The 25,270-nt window shown below is 38.3% G+C and overlaps 1 protein-coding gene across 6 annotated transcripts in view; it reads left to right on the top strand.

The window, feature by feature from the left end:
- Nucleotides 1-25,270, top strand: part of SNTG1 (syntrophin gamma 1) — a 377,579-nt gene that overhangs the window by 336,125 nt on the left and 16,184 nt on the right. For 4 of the 6 annotated variants that reach the window (XM_081497977.1, XM_081497978.1, XM_081497976.1 and 1 more), the window contains 5 exons: nt 12,179-12,295; nt 13,495-13,566; nt 16,268-16,420; nt 21,864-21,956; nt 25,151-25,261. In XM_081497977.1, the coding sequence (XP_081354103.1) occupies nt 12,179-12,295; nt 13,495-13,566; nt 16,268-16,420; nt 21,864-21,956; nt 25,151-25,261 (546 nt within the window). Of the gene's footprint in view, nt 1-12,178; nt 12,296-13,494; nt 13,567-16,267; nt 16,421-18,857; nt 18,957-21,863; nt 21,957-25,150; nt 25,262-25,270 lie in introns of all 6 variants that reach the window. The other 2 variants (XM_081497973.1, XM_081497974.1) reach the window with 1 other exon arrangement.

The raw sequence follows: 25,270 nt of genomic DNA, 5'->3' as shown, positions 1-25,270 counted from the left end.
TATTCATTGGAAGGACTGATGCTGAAGCTGAATACTTTGGCCAACTGATGCAAATAACTGACTCATTGGAAAAGACTCTGATGCCAGGAAAGATTGAAGACAGGAGGAGAAGGGGATGACTGAGGATGAGATGGTTGGATGGCATCGATGGACATGAGTCTGAGCAGGCTCTGGGAGTTGGTGATGGATAGGGAAGCCTGGCTTGCTGCAGTCCATTGGATTTCAAAGAGTCGGACATGACTTAGCAACTGAACTGAACTGAATGTATCAAGAGTAAGTCTTTCAAGCACATTTTGTCAACATGTTGACTCTTGTATTGCTTTCAAAAATATTTCACCAATAATATGGGTTGTAGAATCATTGCTACCAAATATGTGTCATGTCTTAACTCTGAAACCTATGAATGGATTTCATGAAAAAAGAGACTTTTCAGATGTGATTTTGGTTGATAATTTTGCCATGGGGCATTGCCCTGTATAGTCTTGGTTTACCCAATCAAATCCTTAAAGCAGAGAACCTTTCCAGGCTCAGGTGAGTGGAAGAGAGTGAAATTACAGGGACTATGTGACCGTGGATGCAGGCAGAGGTGCTGGCTCTGAACACATGAGAGATGGAACACAGCAACTCTGTAGGCTGGACAAGGCAGGGAAGTGGTTTCCCTCCCAAGTCCCAGAAGGGAAGGCAGGCTGCTGGCATCTTGACTTTTGCTCCAACCAGCAGAACCATGACATAATACATTCGTGCTGTGTCAAGTTACCACAGTTGTGGTAATTTTTCTATTCCTGCAACAGGAAACCAATGCAGATTCTGGTATCTGAAAATGAAGTGCCATTATAAAGTACCAAACGTGCAATTATATATGAATTAATATAGATCCAAAGATAACGTGTAACAATGTGGGTTTTTCTCATCTGCCTTCTGCTATGATTTTTGAGTGAAAGAGCAAGGTATAAAATTCCAAAAACCTTTTACAGAACACTATGCACTCCAGTGTGAGCAGGTGGAGCAGAGAGGTGTCTGTCCTCTGCTGTCTTAGGAGAAAAGCCCTTCATGCACCGACACAATCAGGAGGAAGGAAAACTTTCCCTGAACTCTTCCTTTTTTCCCTTTTTTTCTCTCCTTTTTTATTTTTGAGCTTTCTATTTTATACTGGAATACAGTTGATTAGCAATGTTGTGAGATTTTCAGGTAAACAGTGAAGGGACTCGGTCATACATATACATGTATCCATTCTCCCTCAAACTCCCCTCCCATCCAGGCCACCACATAACACTGAGAAGAGTTCCCTGTGCTGGACAGTAGGTCCTTGTTGGTTGTCCATTTTAAACAGCAGAATGTACGTGACCATCTCAAACTCCCTAATTATCCCTTCCCCCCAGAAACTAGAAGTTCATTCTGTAGGTCTGTGAGTCTGTTTCTGTTTTGTAAGTTCATTTGTACCATTTCTTCTTAGATTCTGCATAGAAGGGATGTCATATGATATTTCTTTCTCTTGAGAATCTTCTTGAGATTGTATAACCACCTGACCTCCACTCCAGAAGAGGAAGTAACTGCAGTTTACCTCAGTAGACTTTCTTCCAACAGAAGGAAACCCTCTCAAGTTTTCCACTTTAGATAGTTTTACATCATTGAGACTTTGATAACTACGTTGGAGTTTTTTCTGGAGCATGCTATACAATGGGCTTCCCTGGTGGCTCAATCAATGAAGAATCTGCCTGCAATACAGGAGAATCCAGGTTCTATCCCTGGGTTGGGAAGATCCCTTGGAGAAAGAAATGGCAACCCACTCCAGTATCCTTGCCTCAAAAATCCCATGGACAGAGGAGCCTGGCAGGCTATAGTCCATGGGATTGCAAAGAATCAGACACGATTGAGCAACTAAACCACCACCATGCTATACAGTAGCAGTTTTCCCACGCCAACCAAATGTTAATGGATGTCTACAAAGTCATCACCACTGAATTTGTGTGTAGATCATCTCTGTCCAGATCTAGATTCAGGGTCGATTTGATTAACTGAAGTTAGAGAAAAAAGATCATTGTGCTCAAAAGGCAAAAGAATGCTTGTTGCTGTTGCTTCTTTGTACTGATTCAGTTTTTGGAGTTTTTATAACATCATTTAAATTGTGAGAGAACTTAACTCATGCTCCTGCTTAGTCGCTCAGTTGTGTCTGACTCATTTCAACCCCATGTACTGTAGCCCACCAGGCTCCTCTGTCCCTGGGATACTCCAGGCAAGAATACTGGAGTGGGTTGCCATTTCCTTTTCCAGGGGATCTTCCCAACACAGAGATTGAAACTGTGTCTCCTGTATCTTCTGCATTGTCAGGTGAATTCTTTACCACTGCGCCACCTGGGAAGCCCAAGAACTTAACTACAGCCTGGTATTAAGGAGAATGTATTATTTATGCAAAAATAGAAACTAAAAATGCACTAAATGGAAATACAAATTTAAAGTTCTATAGAAGAGAATGTAATTGTTCTTTTATGAAATATCTGTTAGTGACAGAAATGGTTTTCAGAAAATAAACTATTTCTGTATTTCAGTGGCTAATTTATTTCCACAGTGGTCCTATACTCATTGGCTTTTAGCAGAATATGAAATTAAGCCAAGCCTCACTCTGAGCTCTCTAAATTTTTAGTAATTTGACTCCCTTCATAAACTTCTCTTATGCATGGAACTTATTGTTTTTTTTTCTTTGAAATTATGTAGTAGAACAAATTGTAATGTCAGCATAGCAGTGAAATTAAAATGGATTGTAAGAAATGTGATTTGATTTTATTGCTTCCATATTAATTTCAAATGCACAGTAGCTTTGGCTACTAAAACGTTTCATTAACCATAGCAGAATCCCCTACAATCATGCTTATGATGTTTTATTTGTAGAGTTATACATATTTATTGACAGTAAAAATTCCACTGCACCTCTGCTGTTGTAATACATAATTAAAGAAAAACTTATATTCAAATAAAGGACCAATTAAACTCCCAGGCCTGAATATTTATAACCTGAAACATATAACTACTAACAAATCTTACCTTTTAGGTTGTGACGAAGCCCTAAGAGTTTTAACCTTTTCTACCAGCCATTCTGATGAGAGTCTCATTTCTTCATGGGTGTCTGTCAGCAAAGCTGTTTATTGGGTGACAGGCACTCAGGGTCTCACCTTTCATGACCAGCCCTCACATGGTGATAACATTTCAGAAACAACACCAAGACATGATCTATTGCTAAAGTGAACTTTATTAAAAGAAAAACCTTTGCTCTGCAAAAGGCAGTATCAATAGGATGAGAGGACAAGCCACAGATCAGGAGAAAATATTTGCAGAACATATATCTGATAAAGGACTGTTACTCAAAATATGCAAAGAGCATTTGAAATTCAAGAATAAGAAAACAACTCGATTTAAAAGGGGGCCAATGATACTAGTAGATACCTCACCAAAGAAGCAATACAGATGGCAAGTAAACATAGGAAAAGAAGCCCCAAATCGTATGTCATCAGGAAAATGCAAACTACAACAATGATGAGCTATTGATACCACTACACTCCTTTTACAAAGACTGATATCCAGAGCGCTGACAGTACCAAGTGCTGGTGAGGGTGTGGAGTGGTGGGAGCTCTCATCCCCACTGGCGGGAATGCAGGTGGCACACACAGCCACTGTGGAAGGCAGTTTGGCTGTGTCTTATAAAATTAAGTATACTTTAACCATCCATTTCGGCAATCACCCCTTCATGGTATTTACCTTAGTTGAAAGCCACGCATTTGCTGTGTACAGCATTGTTATTTTATCATAATGGCCCAAACTCAGAAGCAGCCCAGTGGTCTTCCGTGGGTGAAAGGGTGAATACCCTATGGTACATCCAGACAGTGGGATGCTGTTTGGTGATAAAATGAAGTGAGCCATTCAGCCACGAAAGACCTGCGTGTAACTAAACGTGTGATAGTAAATGAAGGAGATCAGTCTGAATGAGCTATGTGCTGTTTGAGTCTAACTGTATGCCATTTTGGAAAAGGCAAAATGCTGGCAAGACTGACAAGGGCATTGGTTTCTAGGGGTTGAGTAGGGAGGGATGAATAGGCTGAGCACAGTAGGTTCTTAGGGCAGAGAAATTATTCTGTATGATGCTAGAGTGGTGGACACACGTCCCTACACATTTGTTAAAACCTATAGAATGTACAATACCAAGAGCAACCCTAAAGTAAATGGAGGACTTTAAGCAGTAACGGGTATCTGTATAGAATCAGTGATTGTAACAAATGTGCTGTCTGTGGGCGGATGTTGATAGTGGGGATTACACAGGTGTGCAGGTAGCAGGGTGAGATATCTATGGGAAATCTCCATACCTTCAACTCTATGATGCTGTGAACCTAAAACAACTCTGAAAAATAAAGCCTATTTAAAACTGGAAAAAAGTAATGTAAAATAAAATGATCAAAAATTAAAGAACAAATGTTGCTATGCAGCACAGGCTTCATGTAATGGATGTGTTTTCACATGTAGTTTAAAATAAGCAAGTTTATGTAGTCAAAACCACAATGACTGATATAAAAAGGTTAGAGATAAGTATTGATCTGGATGTGGAGAAAGGAGCCCTAGTGCACTGTTGGTGAGAATGTAAACTGGTGCAGACACTGCTACAAGAAATAGTATGGAGGACCCTCAAAAAATTAAAAATAGAGCTACCATATGATCCAGCAATGCCATCATGCTCAGTCACTCAGATGTGTCCGACTCTTTGCTACCCCTTTGACTGTAGCCCATGAGGATCCTCTGTTCACGGGATTCTCCAGGCAAGAATACTGGAGTGGGTTGCTGTTTCCTTCTGGGAATGCCGTATCTGGGTATATTCTCAAAGGAAACAAAAACAGGATCTTGAAGACACATCTGCCCTCCCATGTAACTGTAGTGATACTTATAATAGCCAAGATATGGAAATAAGCTGTTGGCAGATTAATGGATAATGGAGAGTTTATATACTATATATATGTGTATATGTATATATATGTGTGTATATATATATACATACATATATATACACACACATACGCATACATGTGAAATACTATTTAGCCAAGAAAATGCAGGAAATCCTGGCATTTGTGTCAACATGGATGAAGCTTGAATTCACTATGCTAAAAGATAAAGATAAATAATGCACTGTATCACTTATATATGGAATAAAAAATAAATCAGACTCAGAAAAACAGAAGGTAGAACCATGGCTGCCAGCAGCTGGGGGTGGGGGAAACAGGCAAAGACCAATGTGAGGGTGCGGACTTGCGCATATAGGAGAGACAATGTTTAAGGACCCTATGTGCACATGGTGACTGGTTGATAACACTGAGTATTTAAATTTTTCTAAGAGATGAGGACTTAAGTGTCCTCACCAAAATTATGTGAATTTATATTGTAATATAAATTACACCCATCCCCAAGAAAAAGAAACACAAAAAGGCAAAATGGTTGTCTGAAGAGGCCTTAGAAATAGCTGAGAAAAGAAGAGAAGCTAAAGGCAAAGGAGAAAAGGAAAGATATACCCATCTGAATGCAGAGTTCCAAAGAATAGCAAGGAGAGATAAGAAAGCCTTCCTCAGCGATCAATGCAAAGAAATAGAGGAAAACAACAGAAAGGGAAAGACTAGAGATCTCTTCAAGAAAATTAGAGATACCAAGGGAACATTTCATGCAAAGATGGGCTCAATAAAGGACAAAAATGGTATGGACCTAACAGAAGCAGAAGATATTAAGAAAAGGTGGCACACCAGTCAGAATGGCTGCTATCCAAAAGTCTACAAGCAATAAATGCTGGAGAGGGTGTGGAGAAAAGGGAACCCTCTTACACTGTTGGTGGGAATGCAAACTAATACAGCCACTATGGAGAACAGTGTGGAGATTCCTTAAAAAACTGGGAAGAGAACTGCCATATGACCCAGCAATCCCACTGCTGGGCATATACACCGAGGAAACCAGAATTGAAAGAGACGCGTGTACCCCAATGTTCATCGCAGCACTGTTTACAATAGCCAGGACATGGAAGCAACCTAGATGTCCATCAGCAGACGAATGGATAAGAAAGCTGTGGTACATATACACAATGGAATGTTACTCAGCCATTAAAAAAAATACATTTGAATCGGTTCTACTGAGATGGATGAAACTGGAGCCCATTATACAGAGTGAAGTAAGCCAGAAAGAAAAACAACAATACAGTATACTAATGCATATATATGGAATTTGAAAGATGGTAACGATAACCCTATATGCGAGACAGAATAAGAGACACAGATGCATAGAACAATTTTATGGACTCTGAGGGAGAAGGTGAGGGTGGGACGTTCTGGGAGAATAGCATTGAAACATGTATATTATCATATGTGAAACAGAACACCATTCCATGTTCGATGCATGTGACAAGGGCTCAGGGCCGGGGCAATGGGATGATCCAGAAGGATGGGATGGGGAGGGAGGTAGGTGGGGGGTCCAGGATGGGGAACACATGTAAACCCATGGCTGATTCATGTCAATGTATGGCAAAAACTATTACAATATTGTAAAGTAATTAGCCCCCAACTAAAATAAATAAATTTATTAAAAAAAAAAAAAAGAAAAGGTGGCAAGAATATACAGAAGAACTATACAAAAATAACTTCATGACCCAGATAACCACGATGATGTGATCACTCACCTAGAGCCAGACATCCTGGAGTCTGAAGTGAAGTGGGCCTTATGAAGCATCACTACAAATAAGGCTAGTGGAGGTGATAGAAACCCAGTTGAGCTGTTTCAAATTCTAAAAGATAATGCTGTTAAAGTGCTGCATTCAATATGCCAGCAAATTTGGAAAACTCAGAAGTAGCCACAGGACTGGAAAAAGGTCAGTTTTCTTTCCAGTCCCAAAGAAAGGCAATGCCAAAGAATGCTCAGACTACCACACAGTAGCACTCATCTCACATGCTATCAAAGTAATGTTCAAAATTCTCCAAGTTAGGCTTCAACAGTAGGTGAACCAAGAACTTCCACATGTTCAAGCTGGATTTAAAAAAGGCAGAGGAACCAGAGCAAATTGCCAACAACCATTGGATCATAGAAAAAGCAAGAGAATTCTAGAAAAACATCTACTTCTGCTTTATTGACTATGCCAAAGGCTTTGATGGTGTGGATCACAACAAACTATGGGAAATTCTTAAAGAGATGGGAATACCAGAACACCTTAGCTGCCTCCTGAGAAATCTGTATGCAGGTCAAGAAGCAACAGTTAGAACCCGACATGGAACAATGGACTGGTTCAAAATTGGGAAAGGAGTACGTCAAGGCTGTATATTGTCACCCTGTTTATTTAACTTACATGCAGAGTACGTAATGCAAAATGCTGAGCTGGATGAAGCACAAGCTGGAATCAAAATTGTAGGGAGAAATATCAATAACCTCAGATATGCAGATGACACCACCCTTATGACAAAAATCAAAGAGGAACTAAAGAGCTTCATGATGAAGGTGAAAGAGGAGAGTTAATAAGCTGCTTTAAAACTCAACATTCAAAAAACAAATATCATGGCATCTGGTCCCATCACTTCATGGTAAATAGATGGGGAAACAATGGAAACAGTGACAGACTTTATTTTCTTGGGCTCCAAAATCACTGAAGATGGTGACTGCAGCCATGAAATTAAAAGATGCTTGCTCCTTGAAAGAAAAGCTATGACAAACCTAGATAGCATATTAAAAAGCAAAGACATTGCTTTGCCAATAAAGGTCCTTCTTGTCAAAGCTGTGTTTCTTCCAGTAATCATGTATGGATGTGAGAGTTGGACTATAAAGAAAGCTGCACACCAAAGAATTGATGCTTTTGAACTGTGGTGTTGGAGAAGACGCTTGAGAGTCCCTTGGACTGCAAGAAGATCCAACCAGTCAATCCTAAAGGAAATCAGTCCTGAATATTCACTGGAAGGACTGATGCTGAAGCTGAAACTCCAATACTTTGGCCACCTGATGCAAAGAACTGACTCATTGGAAAAGACCCTGATGTTGGGAAAGATTGAAGGCAGGAGGAGAAGGGGATGACAGAGGATGATACTGTCGGATGGCACCACCGACTCAATGGATATGAGTTTGAGCAAGCTCCAGGAGTTGGTAATAGACAGGGAAGCCTGACATGCTGAAGTCTATGAGATCGCAGAGTCGGACGCGACTGAATGACTGAACTGAACGAAATATTATAATATATACTTATATATAAATAAATATGTGAGATGATAGATGTGTAGATCTGCTAGATGGAAAGAATCCTTTCACAGTAGATGTGCATACCAAATCACTGTAATATCTTACATTTTTCTGTGTCTATTTATACCTCAATAAAGCTGAAAAATAGGCAAGTCTTCAAAATATCTGAAAATTGTATGATATATGGTTGGCAGTTAATTTGTCATTTTGTTTATATAAAAAACTGTTTCCCTTTAATTCTACTTATTTATAAAGTATTCTATTTGAAATATCCTTATACTTGTATTGCTCATCTATTTCTTTTTAAAATAAGGTTAAGTGACACAGTTTTTCTTTAGAGTTATTATTTGGTGTGACAAGTGTAGGATGAATTTACTGAAAATGCATTATGTCTCCTCAACCATGTAATTATTCCCACGAATCAGGTTAATGATGAGAAGCAGAAACTGCTTTCTGACCTTTCTGCCAAACTGAGAACAGCCCTTTCCCTTGGCACAGAAAGTAATAAGGTCAGTCTTTGGCCTGGAGAACAAATATGAAGAAATATCCCTTTCAGATCCTATAATCCCATTTTTATTAGTTACATCTTCAGCTCATTCCTCAAAGCTACAATCAGTTCAAATTTTAAAAAATTGTATTTAATGATAATTCTTGAAAAATATCAGTGCATCATTCTTAATATTTTAGCTGCTAGTAAATTATAGAGGTGGAAAGAGACAATAAACGCCAAATCGTGCGGTCTTAGGAAGCTCAGTTATTTCCATCTCTTGATTGTGTACACCACTTTATTCTCTTCTTTTCTCTTGTCAATGTAGAGAACTCACGAACATAGGGAAACTGTAAATATTACCAAATTGACTTAAGATGAAATACTCTGACTTAATTGAGCAATAATATAATGATTAGGGTGATATGATTCCTAATAAATAAAGTTTTACCTCGTTGTAGCAGCCCCAGAATAATAGGGCAATTTAACCATATTTGTTGGAAGACCTTCTGCCTGTAAAACTCACAAAACTCTATTATTTTTAAGACGGATTTGTTATAAAACTTTTATTAACAGTACACATTGTGTGCTGTTTTCAAAATGAGGTTTCATAAAATATAACACATGTACAGAAAGTTCATAAAACATAGATGTACAGCTTCGTTATTCAGAAGCTAAAGCCCTGTGCAATCACAGTCTAGGTCAAGAAGAGTGGGTTGTGCTCAACTCAGATTCTATCTCCCCAGTGTGTCCTCCCCACTCACGCTGGGTTTGCGTCCGTCTAAAGTAACTACTGTCCTGACAACTGGGTAATGATTATCTAGCTTTGCTATAGGTCTTTGTACCCCAACCATGAATGCATTGCAAACTACTCCTGTAGTTTATCTGAATCAATGTCATATATGTATATAATGTGTGTAAATATAGTTGTGTATCTGCTTTCTTTCAGTTCACATTGTGTTCTGTGACATTCACTTACATTGTTCTGTGTAACTACAATGCATGAATTTTCCTTGCTGTATCCTCTTCCTTTATGGTATCACAGTTTGCACAGTGTTTGTCTACAACATATATTGGAGGGCACATGGTTTATCAATGTTTTAAGCCATGTGTACGTGGTTGGAACTGAGAATAATGCCATAAGGAACACGCTTGCATGTGTGCGACGGGGCACATGTGTCCACACTGAGGTGCGTTTATATTAGACATGAAGGATCAAAGCCTCCCCAGTGATACATGGGCTTCTACATTTCTATTCACCCTCCCCTCACCAAAATGTGACATTTCCTGTCTTCTTAATAGCAGCCACGCTGGGAGATTTTACACAGAAATGCGTAAGTTTTAAAACTGCAATGATTTCAGGTCTTACATTTAAGTTTAATTGATTTTGAATTGATTTTTGTGTACAGTGTGAGATAAAGGTCCCATTTCATTCTTTTGCAGGTTGATAGTAAGTTCTCCTAATACCACTTATTGAAGAGATTAGTCATTCCCCATTTCTCTCAAAGATTCAGAGATCATGTATGCATGGGCTTATTTCTGGATGTTCTATCCTGTCCTGTTGGTCTACATCTGTTTTTCTGCTGGTGTCTTACTCCTGTGATGACTGTTATTTTGCAATACATTTGAAATAAGAACATGCAGTGCCTCTAGCTTTGTTCTTCTTATTCAACATTGATATGGCTATTCAGGGTCTTCTGTAGACTTTAGGATGATTTCCTGTGGACTTTAGGATGATTTCCTAAAGAACCAACAGGGGTTTTGGTTGGGATTCACTGCACTGGTGGCCACTTTGGATGTTACAGATCTCTTAAAATATTAATTCTTCCAAGCCATGGACACAGATGTCTTACTGTTTACCTGTATCTATAATTCCCTTCATTAAAAATTTGCAGTTTTCTGTGTACAAATCTTCCACCTCTTTGGTTAAGTTAATTCCTAAGTATTTTATATTCTCTGTTGCTATTATGAATGAGATTGTTTTCTTAATTTCATTCAAAGACTGGAGAATGAACTCCTTCAAATAAAAGTTAAAAATAGCAAAGGGGAACAAAATTGAGGATCAGTGTGCAAATTTATATAGTAATGATTAAATTAACAAAGAAATGAAAACAAAGAAAGGCTTTAAATCACATTTTAAAGCAGGTAAAATTTCCCCAAAGTTTTAAAATGCCGTTTCTGTGCTTTTCTATTTCATTATCTAGTGTGTTTCACACATTTGTCATAAAAGATCTTAGCATATGTTTTAAATAATCTGCTCAGCATTGCATTTGTTTGTTTGTGGATTAAATCTGCTTTTGAAGGAATAAAAACCAACTCTTTCTCTACAATATGATAGCAAAGTAGAGTAGACTATGTCTACTGGGTCTAGTGTTAATAGTCTCTAATACCCACAAAGTTGTCTTTATAGTGCAATCAGGGTCCAGTTCAAGTCTGTTTAACATTTTTGGCCCTTCCTGTCTAATGGCTATTTTTATTATCCAGATCTTATTGCCATCCGTTGATTCCTGCAGAGGACTGTTTCCAGAACCAAAGTATGCAGATTCTCAAGTCCCACAGTCCGCTCTCCACATCTGTGGGTTCCACATATGTGAATTCATACAACTGTGAAATGTTGCCCTATGTTTACAGTCCACAGTTGGTTGAATCCGCCAGCGCAGAACCCACAAATACTCAAAGCTAAATGTAATATATTGTCACTATAAAATAAAACATACACACTTTCTGAAGCAAAAGAATCTCAACCTAATGGCTGCTAAGGCAACAAACAGCACAATAGATATGTACAGTCTACTTCCGAATAATTTTATATGTGATTCTGAGCTATGGAAAAGCACAATTTAACTACATTCATCTCCCTGCAATATTTCTCAGATTAAGGACTACTTACTTGTAAATATAAAGGTATTTTTTTGGTCCCCATAGAGTTAGAAAAAGTTAGACTAGTGATACACTATAGGTTAAGATATTTCTCTTCTCTGAATATATTTGTCAGTCAAAAGAAAGCAGTGCACAGGTGCTATAATTTTCAGACTTAATCCATCAATGTAAAAATAGATACGTAAAGTCATCCCAAATTTGGGTTAGCCTTATTAAATCATGAACAAAAGATAATTTTGCCATGTATGGAATTCTAGGCCAATTGTTGTCCTCATTTTATACCCTGATGTTTATGTTCCATGATATTCTGCCTTTCGTTCTTTCTCTTGAGAAATCAGTTATCAACCTAATCATTGGTTCCTTGGAGGTTATTGTTTATAAGCATTGATGGAGACATTTTATAAAATCTGATGACTGGTTCACACTCATTTGTTGAAGGTAAATGTGGTTAATGTACTTTTTGCAGCCGTTAATCTGATACTTTCATAAGAGAATGAAAGCATCTTGTGGTGTTTTAGACACATAAGCCCCCAGAAATGAGACTCTGTTGACAGATAGTTGTATTCCACTTCCTTGCAGATCGTCTACATGGGCTGGTGTGAAACGCGGGAGCAAGACCCGCTTCAGGACCGTGTGTACTCACCCGCCTTTCTGGCCCTGAGGGGCTCCTGCCTCTACAAATTTCTGGCACCTCCAGTAAGTGTTTCTGTTCAACATCCCTTATTTTTCCCATGTTATCACAGCATAGTGACATCAACTTTACAATGACAAAGGGCATATTAGTGATATATTTTGAAAATAAGGTATAGGAAAGAATGCAAAATAGTCCAAATGTTTCTGAAGATTTCTTGCTAAAGATATATGTTCTGGCATTAAACACGGACTTTATAACCCTTGAAAGACCTAGGATGCATTTCTATTTTGGCATTTTTGCCAGGCTCAATATGTTTATTATTTGACAAGTCTAAGTCAAATAAATCAATGGTGCTTTCGATAACCTGTAATATCCCATATTTAATCATCAGCCTTCAAATTAAACTTGGATAAGGCCCTGTTGCACCTAAGGTCTTGCTTTTGGAAACATGTACCATACACAACAGTAGAGTCTCAATAAATATTTATCAACTATAAATATTAAATGCTGGACTACTCGCTTACAGGTCTGGTAACTACATAGGATCTTGGAATTATCAGGTTAGACTTGCTATATTAGTATCTATGTGCACATAAAGTTCAAATCACCCAGAAGACAGAGAGAAAATCGTAAATGCTTACACCTTTTACACTGGCCCTACTCTGAACAATTTCTTAGGACTGGACAGACAAATACGTGTTTAAAGCACAAACAAGTGAATCAGCTTCAACGTGCTGTTTAGTGCTTCACAATGTTAAGAACTTAGAAAAACTTCTTGATGTAAATATGTCTTTCTTACATGCCAAGCCAGTGTTGACACGAGGTCCAGTACTCTTTGTGTGTAGCAAGTGGTAAACAGAGAACAGACTATTACATAGTGAAATATGAACACAGTATTTTCCATTTACAGCTACTACAAAATATCGGGAAATACTACATTTCCCATACTGAAATAATTAACTCCCCTCAAAACAACACTTAGTATTTATGTAGAGATAACGCAGACACTACTTAAAATACGTCAAGACGCTGAACAATGGGAAGTTGTTGCTTATAATATGAAATGTCTGCTGAAAGAGGAAGAGAAAGAGTCTGAAAGTGGGGGGAGCGTAAACAGAAACACAGCGTGAGGAAAGCCACACAGCTCAGACGGCCTCGCGTGTGTGTGAGAGCTTCAGGGGGGCACCACTGGGTACTAATAGATGAAAGCAGGGGCTGCCTTTCTAAATCACATGATGTGTTCATTTCTCATCCTTTCAAGGTGACCACGTGGGACTGGACCCGAGCAGAGAAAACTTTTTCAGTTTACGAGATCATGTGTAAGATCCTGAAGGTAGGACTGAAAAGCAGTGATGACTATAAAGGCTTTGCTTGGCCAGCTGGGGTCCTGGGTTCACAGGCAGTTTATGAAAATAAACAATGTCTGGATATGAAGGAAAATACAAGGAGAAGACATGGAAAAGAAAAACACGTAAGAGAAAAGATAGAGTGGAGAGAAATGCACATCAACTTAGATAAGTCTTAAGCAGATTCCAAGGTCCCTCCGTGGGAGAGGGACACAAGGGGAAGTTTGTCAGGTCCTTGGAGGATGAAATAGAAGGTCAGCTGGGGATAGTCTGAATCTAAGCTTCAGTTATTACCAGAGTTGTATTTGCTATGTAAAATGCAGAAGAGAAAGATCTGAATAAGACTTGGAATTAGAGAAAGTAGAAAGTAAAAAGGTATATGCAAAGAAAGAGTATGTGTGTGTGCTCAGTTGTGTTGGACTTTTTGCAACCCCATGGACTGTAGCCCACCAGGTTCCTCTGTCCATGGGATTCTCCAGGCAAGAGCACTGGAATAGGTTGCCATTTCCTTCTCCAGGGGATCTTCCAGACCCAGGGATTGAACCCCCATCTCCTTCATTGGCAGGTGGATTGTTTACCACTGAGCCAGCCAGGAAGCCCTGTTGTTGAGGGGGGCAGGGTTTTTCAGCCAGGACCTTAACAGGTTATTTTCATCTGGCTATATCTTATAAACTATTTTTATTTTTACTGCTTCTGCAAAATATTCTATTTTCTAAAAAGGGATATTAGGAGACTGAAGAACAATCTTCACATACCAAGTATTAAAAGTTGACAGTAGGAATTTTATTCTTTGGAACTATTTAAAGGGGGGACTTTGGATTATTTCCTAAAGGCAGGGCCGAATAACTAGCCATGATTCTGGCTGTTTATGACCCTACAATGCCCACGTTTATAGGAAGAAGTAGTACACTTCTCCCTGCTGGATGGATTTTTGTCCAAAAACCATATATTCTTCAGATTTCAAAGCATGGATTTGATGATTCTTTTTAGTATGGTGTAATTATCCTCTGAAGTAGAATATTAGAATTGAAATCTGAAGATGAATTTATAGCTATTAATTAAAGCCATTTATCTCAATAGGCAGTATTGAAAGTCAACCCTGAATAATATTATAAGAAATTAGCATTATTGTTTTCATGTGTCTCTTGTTTGTTTGCTTTTCTAGTTCTAGTTATGCTAATTTATTGTAGCAAAGCTGCTGTTTGCTTCATAACAATGTCTTGGGGGGAAATGCTGATATCAATCAAAATAATAATGAAAACTGATTCAAGTATACTAAATAAGAAATCAAGAATGTAAATCAAAGATAAAAAAGCTTCTTTTGATAATCATATTTTGTTTATATGCTGTATACTTTTTAAAAACATTAAGTATAAAGCATTTCTCCCTTTGAAGGTATACAGCATTGTCCATGAGGGCCACTTGTCTTTACTGGAACTCTCCTCTTTTTAAGTAGGAATTTCCTCCAAGTTTCCTGTCAAGTGCTGAATCTAAGAGATGTTAAGCTAGTGAAGGAGTGCAAGCCAGGCTGAGTGGCTAGATTTAAACAGGGGGATCCTTATCCAGGCTGTGACAGAGGGCAGGTTGGAAGGCAGAGGGTCAGCCAGGGTCATGATATCCCCTTCCCTACACCCCTTCAGATAGTGAATATATGAATAATAATTTAAAGGCTAGATAATTTTGAAAATAATTATTCCAGCAGGTATTCAGTGACATTTTATTAGAAAAGTAATTTCAATATCTCGGCATCTCCCATAGCTATAAAAATGGAAATACTTGCATTCATGTGTATTACTTTCACCTACTCTTGACGGATTTCTGCATAGCACAAAAGAATTGAAGTTTTGTAATTATTGAGTTAATATCATTTAAAATGCATGCTATTTTCCCACATTGATCATATTGACTGAAAAGGACACAAATTTTTTTTTTCATTTTGTGATGTACAAAAGCAGATTTATAAGATTCTGAGTCATTTCCTCAACTTTCTCTTCTACAATTTTTCATCAGTTCTTAGCTGCATTCTTTGCACCTTTTAACATCCCTGAAGTTGCTGCACATATAGATGCGTGAGCATGTTAGTTGAAAACTTCTACTAAGACCAAGAAATTGCCATGTCAAAGTCTTTTTGACTTAATGAATTACAGTTACATAAGTAAGGTAAATATGCAGTTTTTAAAAAGCAGTAAAATTTCTGAAACGTTAGACTCAGTTTTTTCATGTCTCAGCTGGTAGAATATTCCCATGATAGTTTAAGGATTATAGAAATCAACTCAGTAAAAGATACCATGTTTATAATCTCCTTAAAACTTACAAACTACATTAATAAGTATTGCTTAATCTCATCATCTTCACAGCTCTGGAAGGAAAAAGGAACATTGTGTGTTATCTACCTGTCCAGTGAGAAATGGAATCTCAGGCAGTCAATGCTTTGATAACTACTCTTGCTAGGATGAGTTGAAGCCAGAAATTCTTCAGTGTCAGTTCAGAAAGGAAATGTGTCAGTTATGGACTTTGAGGACTGAAAATTGCCCTCTGTGATCATTGTAACGAAGAATTAGTGATTTCAGAGGGTAGAATCCTTGTTACTACAGCATCTCCACCACACATTGGTCAACACTGACCCAGAGATGACTGGGTCAGTAGCTCAAGTTTGTGCCAGTCTGCATAACTCCAAGTTTCCATCAGGACAGTGACCTGCTGGACCGGCGGAGACACTGCTTCACCGTGCAGTCCGAGTCTGGGGAGGACCTGTACTTCTCAGTGGAGCTGGACTCTGACCTTGCCCAGTGGGAACGAGCCTTCCAAACAGCGACCTTCTTGGAGGTGGAGCGGATACAGGTGAGGGTCTGTGAAAGCTGAGGACCTGTGTCCCCCAAGATGCATGACCCCTCCCTAGAGTTCTGATATAAATTCAAGCGAACATGAAAATCCAGTTCTGTGAGGCTCAAATGTTCAGTCATTGGCCATTGTTTAAAAGAAGTGCAACATGACTCTGAAAGCATTTTACTTTTTCTATAATTTGATCTTTCTAGCCTATTTCCTACCACTCATCAAAAACACATTTCTAAATTTAATTAGAATCTTGCTCTTGTTGTTCAGTCACTCAGTTGTGCCCAACTCTCTGCAACTCCATGGATTGCAGCACGCCAGGCTTCCCTGTCCATCACCATCTCCTGGAGCTTGCTCAAACTCATGTCCATCGAGTTGGTGATGCCATCCGACCATCTCATCCTCTGTTGTCCCCTTCTCCTCCTGCCTTCAATCTTTCCCAGCATCGGGGTCTTTTCTAATGAGTTGGCTCTTCACATTAGGTGCCTAAAGTATTGGAGCTTCAGGTTCAGCATCAGTCCTTCCAATGTACACTCAGGACTGATCTCCTTTAGGATGGACTGGATCTCCTTGCTGGAGAAGGCAATGGCACCCCACTCCAGTACTCTTGCCTGGAATATCCCATGGACGGAGAAGCCTGGTAGGCTGCAGTCCATGGGGTCGCTAAGAGTCGGACACGACTGAGCGACTTCACTTTCACTTTTCCCTTTCATGCACTGGAGAAGGAAATGGCAACCCACTCCAGCATTCTTGCCTGGAGAATCCCAGGGACGGCGGAGCCTGGTGGGCTGCCGTCTATGGGGTCGCACAGAGTCGGACATGACTGAAGCGACTTAGCAGTAGCAGTAGCAGGATCTCCTTGCAGTCCAAGGGACTTGCAAGAGTCTTCTCCAACACCACAGTTCAAAAACATTAATTCTTTGGCACTCAGCCTTCTTTATGGCCAAACTCTGACACCCATACATGATATCTAAAACAGAAATGTTCTTACTTTAATTAATTGTTTACAAAGCCATTTCCTGGCCTCCAATCACAACCACTTAATTTCCAGCCAGAATGACTTTATTCACTCACAAGTCTCTTTCTTGCTAGAAAGCCTTGTCTTCATCACTACCCTCCAAAACCACACAGGTGAATTTGAAACTTTCTCAGAGGTCACACCATGGAGGACGATTTTCCTGACTCCCAGGCTTCCCTGCCATGTGCCCAGCACTGTTCCTCCTCATCGGTCCTTTCCCCCTCCAGAATGCAGTATCTCTTTTGTCTTTTTCCTTAGGTCTGTCCACACTCTGCATGAGTTGGAGTGGTCTGTACTTGTTTTCCTCACACTGAGTTGTAGCTTTCTGGGAGTATGTTATTTCTCTACCGACTGAAGTCAGTTCATTTTGTACTCACAAGTAATCAGCAGGTGTTTATTAAACTTTATTTCTTATATGTGAAATGTCTGATGGCAACAGCACATCATTATTATCTGGGGGTAGTTGCCTGTAACAGTGGACCTGGATGCATACTTTTCCGATTACATTGAACTGATTTGTGACATGTATTAATTTTTTTCTGACTACAAATTTTTATATTCAATCCATCAAGTCACAGCAATGTGACATGACAATCAGGGGAGAAACAGGAGAAGACTCATTTGTCATTTTTTCACTGCTCAATTAACATTTTCTAATATTTTGCTAATATGCATGTATCTAAAAATGTTTAAGTAACTAAGACATGTTTCAATAATCTAGTTGTATAGAACCTCAATTTAGTAAATAGATTTTTCATATCAAAAGTGGAAAGATGAGAGATATCTTAAATATTATTTATTAATATTTTAAGTTTCAACCCCTAAGACTATTTTAAAGCATTGTATGAAGCTGTATAGGACATTTTTGTTACTTATTTTGATAGTTTTAGGTTTTCCTTTTTATCGTTTCCCTGGAATATTGCACTTCACTTGGAAACAAATACACAGCAATTTCTACTTGCTGGTTTCAATTTAAGATTTTCAAGTCTCCTAATGTTTAGAAATGAGATAGAGATAAAATTGTGTTGTTTCATTCTATTTTACTATTTTTTTAAACTCTTGACCTCACATTCTATAAGCTGATGTCCTGAGCAATGCATTTCTTTGACTGGCACCTTGCATACTGACAATAGGAATTTAAGATGCATATGTAAGTGAAAGTAAAATATTTAATGTCCTTTTAGCTTTTGGTTGTTTTATGCATTTTATAGCATCTCCTTGTGTGCTCCACCAGAAATAATCAATGACTGATTACTGTGGATCAGTTATTTTCAAAATTCAAGCATGTAAAAACATTTACATGAAGAAGTTTATGTGTTTTGCTCATATTTCCTAGTATTTCCACTTCAACTAAAGTTGATAAATAAATGAAATAAAGAGGAGACGCATGTCCCATTGTGAAACAGGTATTTTGTTGTTGTTGTTCAGTCGCTCAGTCGTGTCCGACTCTCTGTGATCCCACGGACTGCAGCACACCAGGCTACCCTGGCCTTCACATCTTCTGGAGTTTGTTCAAACTCATGTCCAGTGAGTTGATGAATTATTAAGAATTAATAAATTATTTTTATTTTGAAATCAGTTTTCATTAAGAGGACTGCTTCTTAACATTTTCTACCTTCTGATCTATTCCTTTATCTATTTAAATATTTTCTGATCACTAATGTGCTTAGTATTAATGCAAATATCTATATATTTATTTAATAGCTAATTAAGTGTTGGAGTTATTTATAAACATCCTAATTGTCATTTAAATTAACACCTTAAAATTTAACCATACTTCCCAGGATGATAGTAGAAAATGTAATGAACATCAAAAATTAACATTTTTTATATTAATCAAAATATGACTATTTATATAAATTACAACTTACATTTCCCTAGTATTCAAAGTACCACAATTAAGCCTAATTAGTTTACTGTTATTTTTAGTACCTTTATTTTTCCAATTTATGAAACATTTCCCCAGAGTAAGTGAATAATACTGGTAAGGGATGGATAATTATTGTTTACTTTACACTAATTCAATCTGAATTAATACAGCCTTTTTAAAATAAGGCTTTCAGTGAAGTGTATAACATTCAAAAATTGATTTCTCTTGAAGTTACTTATGTCAGACTTTCATTGTGTTTTATATCCACTATAGACATTTAGCTGTCATCCAAAAGGGCATATGAAAAATAATTCTATTTTTTATGTATCTTCAAATGTTATGTAATAATATATAAAATTGTGCAAATTAATATATAATCATTATATATTATATTATAATTATATTACATATAATGATCATACATAATATATAACAAATATATAGTCCCTAGATAAGGGAATGGCAGCCCACTGTTGTACTCTTGCCTGGAAAATTCCATGGACAGAGGGCCCTACAGTCCATGGGGTCGCAGAGTCCGAAACGACTGAGCAACTCACACTTTCACTTTTTTCACTTTCATATAATATATAATTTATACAATTATATATTTATAATATATAAATATATGTTTTATATATATTTATATATAATTAAGTGCAAATTTAACTTTTCTAAGAAGGATAATTTTTTTGCTCTTTTCTAGCTGTAATTCAATTTTATTATGAAATAAACATAGAAATTAAACAATAAGTCAAATATTTCCATATTCAAATATACAAGTATACTCATTATATATGTTTATTAAGACTATAAATCATAGAATAAAACTTCAAGGGGTTTCAATTTATATCATCTGTTTTAATATAATTATTATTGAAGTAATGTAATTTAATTCACAATTATGTTCCTAATTAGATAACTTTTAATGCTTTATATTGAAGGTGTTTTCACTTGGCATGTATTTTTTAAATAATGTCACTTGAAAACAGAAAGCAATCATGTATAATTTAGAGAAAATCAGGCAACCTTGGATGTTCCTTAAATTTGATAGTAGTTTTAATAAAGTGACAATGGTTGGATGCAAGCATGGAAGGTGCTCATGTACTAAATAAAATTACACCCCAAAATCAACTTGCATGTGTGTTGAGTCATGTCTGACTCTTTCTAACCGCATGGACTGTAGCCCACCAGGCTCTTCTGTCCATGGGATTCTCCAGGCAAGAATACTGGAGCGGGTTGCCATTTCTTCCTCCAGAGGATCTTCTCCATCCAGAAACTCAACCTCCAACCCATGTCTTCTGCATCTCCAGCATTGCAAGTGGATTCTTTACCACTGAGCCACCCGGGAAGCCCAAAAATCAACTTAAAAGGCCCATTAAGTTTGCTTTTTAATCTGCTTTTTTGAAAAACTGAACTCCAAATGAATAATTTGACATGGTCATAACTTTCCTATGTAAACTGGGCATAAGCACATGAATATACCTGTCTGGTGGGGGCAACTTGATACATTTGGCCATTGTTATAGTTGGACAGAGGAGTCTGGCTTGCTGCAGTCCATGGGGTCACGAAAGAGTCAGACACAACTTAGCAATTCAACAAAACAATGGTCAGAATGAGGCTCATTTAATGTTTCGATACTTTCATACCCAGTATTATAAACACAAATAGGGTATAAGGATTGGTAGAGGTTTCCCTCTTTCTTCCTCTCTCTCTCTTTCCCCTTTGTTTGTTGATTACAAGTATTTTTCATGATTTGAATATCCCACTCCAATTTGCAATTAAGTGCAAGTAAAACCAGCCTATAACATAAGTATGCATCATTTCATACAATCCCCAAGTTTGTATTTCTTATCTGTTATTCTTTGTATCTCATCATCTATATTTGACTAGTCTTCCCAAAATATTTATATAAGTAAAATTATAATTTAGTCTGATCTCAGTGTGAACAATCGTTAATTATTGATTTAGAAAAATCAATAAGTTTACGCAAATAATAGGCAAGGGTAAATGTCTTTAGGACGTAACTTGTACCAATCAATGAACATACAGAGACTCTTAAAGTCGTGGTGTTCTTGACATGGTTAGTAAATATGCTTGTGTGCCTGAGAGCTCTCTCTAATAATATTGATAAAATGACAACAATTTAATACTTTAAAATAACTCACTTTTAGTTTAATAAAAATGCAGTGATATTTAGCTACAGAATATAAAGATTTAATATCATCTTGCCTACACCCAAAAATATGTGCACAGTTTTATTGCCAAGAGAGTGAAGGGCATCAAAGTGGCACAAGGTCAAGACAAGGTCACCTGGGGTAGGATTGGAAACTGAACTCCGCATCCCCCAGGCAGATCCACAGCCGCTCAGCTCCTGCTCTGTTAACGTCAGGATGTCAGTCAGACTGGCTTTCTTCTACAGCTATTGCTGAAGTAAAGTCAGCCGTTGTGTTATCAATCATATAAGGAACTTGTCACAGGTGATATGACACAGTCTGATAAATGTGGGCTCTTCACCCTGATGTTGGGTCAGTCCCATGAAAGTAACAGTTCTCTGTTCTGTCCAGTGCAAGACATATGCATGCGTGCTGGAGGGTCACCTGATGGGGCTCACGATTGACTTCAGCACCGGCTTCATCTGCTTCGACGCTGCGACCAAGGTAGGGTACCCCGTCAGCTCAAGCACGAGGCAGGCGTCATGCGCTGAGAACAACTGAAACTGCTTCCAACTACTGTCACCATGTTGCCTGGTGATCAGGTGTCAAACTTTATTAATAGGTGATAAATTATGCCTCAATCTGCCTAGAGGAAAATAAAAGTTTGAATTTTAATAAAGCAAATGTTTTGCCACAAAACATTGCAACTATATAAAGTGTATATACTGGAGTGGGTAGCCATTCCCCTCTCCAGAGGATCTTCCCAACACAGGGACCAAACCTGAGTCTCCTGCATTGCAGGCAGATTCTTTACTGGCTGAGCCATCAGGGAAGCCCCATATATATATATATATATATGTATGTATGTATTATATATAGATGGGCTTCCTTGGGAGGCTCAGATGGTAAAGAATCCACCTGCAATATGAGAGACCTGAGTTCAATCCCTGGGTTGGGAAGATCCCCTGGAGGAGGGCATGGAAACCCACTCCAGTATTCTTGCCTGGTGAATTCCCATGAACAGAGGAGCCTGGCAGGCTACAGACCATAGGGTCACAGTCAGACATGACTGAGCGACTAAGCACAATACATACGTATATTATCTTTTACTAAAGGTATGACCTCACAGTGAAGGGAAATTTTCTTCTTTCAGAACAATTTTTTTAAACGGAGTATTCTTTTACTATTTTTCTGTGTCCACATCTCCAATATCAAAAATGGGGAAACTTTTTTTTTTTAGTTTCATAGGTAGTGTGGGCTTCCCTGGTGGCTCGGATGGTAAAGAATCCACCTGCAATGTGGGAGACCTGGGTTTGATCCCTGGGTTGGGAACATCCCCTGGAGGAGGACATGGCAACTCACTCCAGTATTCTTTCTTGGAGAAATCACATAGACAGAGGAGCTTGGTGACTACAGTCTATGGGAACGCAAAGTTTCAGATGGGACTAAGTGACAAAGCACACAGCACAGGTAGTATGTTAGAATTCTAGAATGGAGGCTCACTTGTTCTCAGCAAAGGTAGTTCAAGGCAGACTGGAAGCATGTAACTAAATCAGTTCAATTCAGCACAGAAAGACCACTCATCCCAAGGTAACTGGTTATATGTTGCTAATTTAATGAACGCCTTTACATCTGAGTCAGTTTCTAGGAATAAAGATTTCTTTGAGTTGCAGGATTTTAAATCATACTTAGGGGGAAAAAAGGAAAATGATTGACTTGTAGTAATAAAGTTCATAGCTAAGCTTAGAAATCAAATTAGTCAAATTGAAGAATAGCACTGCCTCAAAAATAAAATGTCTTAGGGCTCATGTGTTAATTTAGCGGTTATTTAATAAAGTGCTTAGTCTCTGTCAGTGGTGCAGCCTTCAGACAACCTGGAGGAGAATAAAGCAGTGGTGGCTTATTATGTTGTCAGGTATATTGACTTAGAGGTAGCCATCTCAGTAAACTCATTTCATGTTCTCCCCAGAGCTGTCGCTCTCCATTAAGCTGGCAAAGGTGTGTGCATATGCTACAAAGAAATCACTGGCAAAGGGCTGATTTCTACAGAGAATTGCTAATATGAGTCATAAATGTGGCTGAATTTCATCATGTTGCTGGAAAAAAATCAACAACCAACAGTAAACAACACAAAAACAAACCCCCAAGGATCCAAGAAATTTATACCAGCAAAACCAAAATTTTCTGCCAGTCTTTATTATGCAGACAGCATGTGAAGTTACTCAAAATAAGATTAGTATGTTATGAATAACAGCTCACCGCATCCAGCAGCATGTGGAAAACATGCAAGAGCCTCTTTTTCCATATGTATCTTGATTATTCTAAAATTTACATAGATGTGATTACAGTAAGTACTCTGTAATCAGTGTCCCTTGTCATGATGTGGGGATTTGTGGAACTCTGAGAAGCTATGAGCCATGCCATGGAGGGCCACACAAGATGGACAGGTCATAGTGAAGAGTTCCATGACTTTAAGCTATTGCAATACAACCCACAAGGTCTACACTTTAGAAAGACTTTTTCGGTTTTTTTTTTTTCCCGTTTCTTTTAAGAAAGTCCAAATAAACTGTCAAAGTGATCATCTGTTTAAACCTCTGTAAAGGTTCCATTTATTTGATGAAAATACTGATACATACAAACATTATATAGGGATAATGTAGAGTCCATGTGGGTGAAAATAAGACGTTTGATCAGGAAGTTTCATCCAGTCTTAGGCCCCTGGCCTGATGCTGGTGAGTCTCTGTTCTGTTGACTCCAGCTCAGATACGCACCTGGCTTCTTCAGGATACATCATGAGCCCCTGAGCACTATGGGTCCACCCTAGAGCTTGTTGTCCATCTCATTCTGACTCCCCTGCATTCCTCTCTCCATTATCAAAAGGAACCTAAATTGTATCCTGTGCCCAGGCCTCTTCCTCCACAACTCCCCCTAAATAAATCTGGAGGCTGCACCCTGACCAATGCAGGCAGTCCTTCTCATTTGGATTCCTGCAGCATCAGCCAGGCCTGCCTTCTCTTTGTGTTTATTACACACTCTTTTTATGCATCGACTCTGTGCCTTGACAATTGAGAAACACAAGGTACACAGAAAAGGATACCCTTCCTCCTCTCAAGACACCTGCAGTCTCATGAACAGGACAGGTCTGGAACTGGGGGCCTTCGGTGGTCTGGGAGAGTCCCCTGCCTCTTTGTCCCTTCTCCCACCACTGCCAGATGAATGATGTTTCTAAGATGCTTCCTTGTAGTCACTCACTCGGGCGTCCTTTCATATTGACAAAGATGTGGGTCTGGTTGTTAGCCTGTGCTTCAAGAGGAAGTTCTGTAGAGTAATCAGTTGAAAATCACCTTGTCGCTACTATGGAAGAAAAACAAAGAAATGGATGATAGGTGTTTTTGCTGATTCCCTGGCATGGCTTTTATTTCATGGTTATGTAAAGTGATATATTCAAATTAATTTATTCACATATATATTTAAATGGTTATTTCATGGAAACCAGTGTTGCTTTGGGAAATTAAAGGATATACTGATTACTAAATTATAGCCTTTGATAAGCATAGTTTAGTCTACTTTTTGATGCTGGGATATACAGGACTAACTCAGTATGATTACTTTTACCAGTTAAAAGAGCAATCTCTCCATTTGAATACAGAGATGAGCTGCACTGACTCACCTACTTTTTTTTTTTCTTTTCTTGTTAGGCGGTACTTTGGAGGTATAAGTTTTCTCAGCTGAAAGGTTCCTCAGATGACGGCAAGAGCAAAATCAAATTTTTGTTTCAGAATCCAGATACTAAACAGATTGAAGCCAAGGTAAACCCA

Source organism: Giraffa tippelskirchi, chromosome 6, assembly GCF_054371585.1.
Source record: "Giraffa tippelskirchi isolate mGirTip1 chromosome 6, T2T-mGirTip1v1.2.pri, whole genome shotgun sequence".
NCBI lineage: Eukaryota > Metazoa > Chordata > Mammalia > Artiodactyla > Giraffidae > Giraffa > Giraffa tippelskirchi.
Note: the sequence above shows the minus strand (reverse complement) of the source record. Positions and strands in the feature narration are given on the sequence as shown.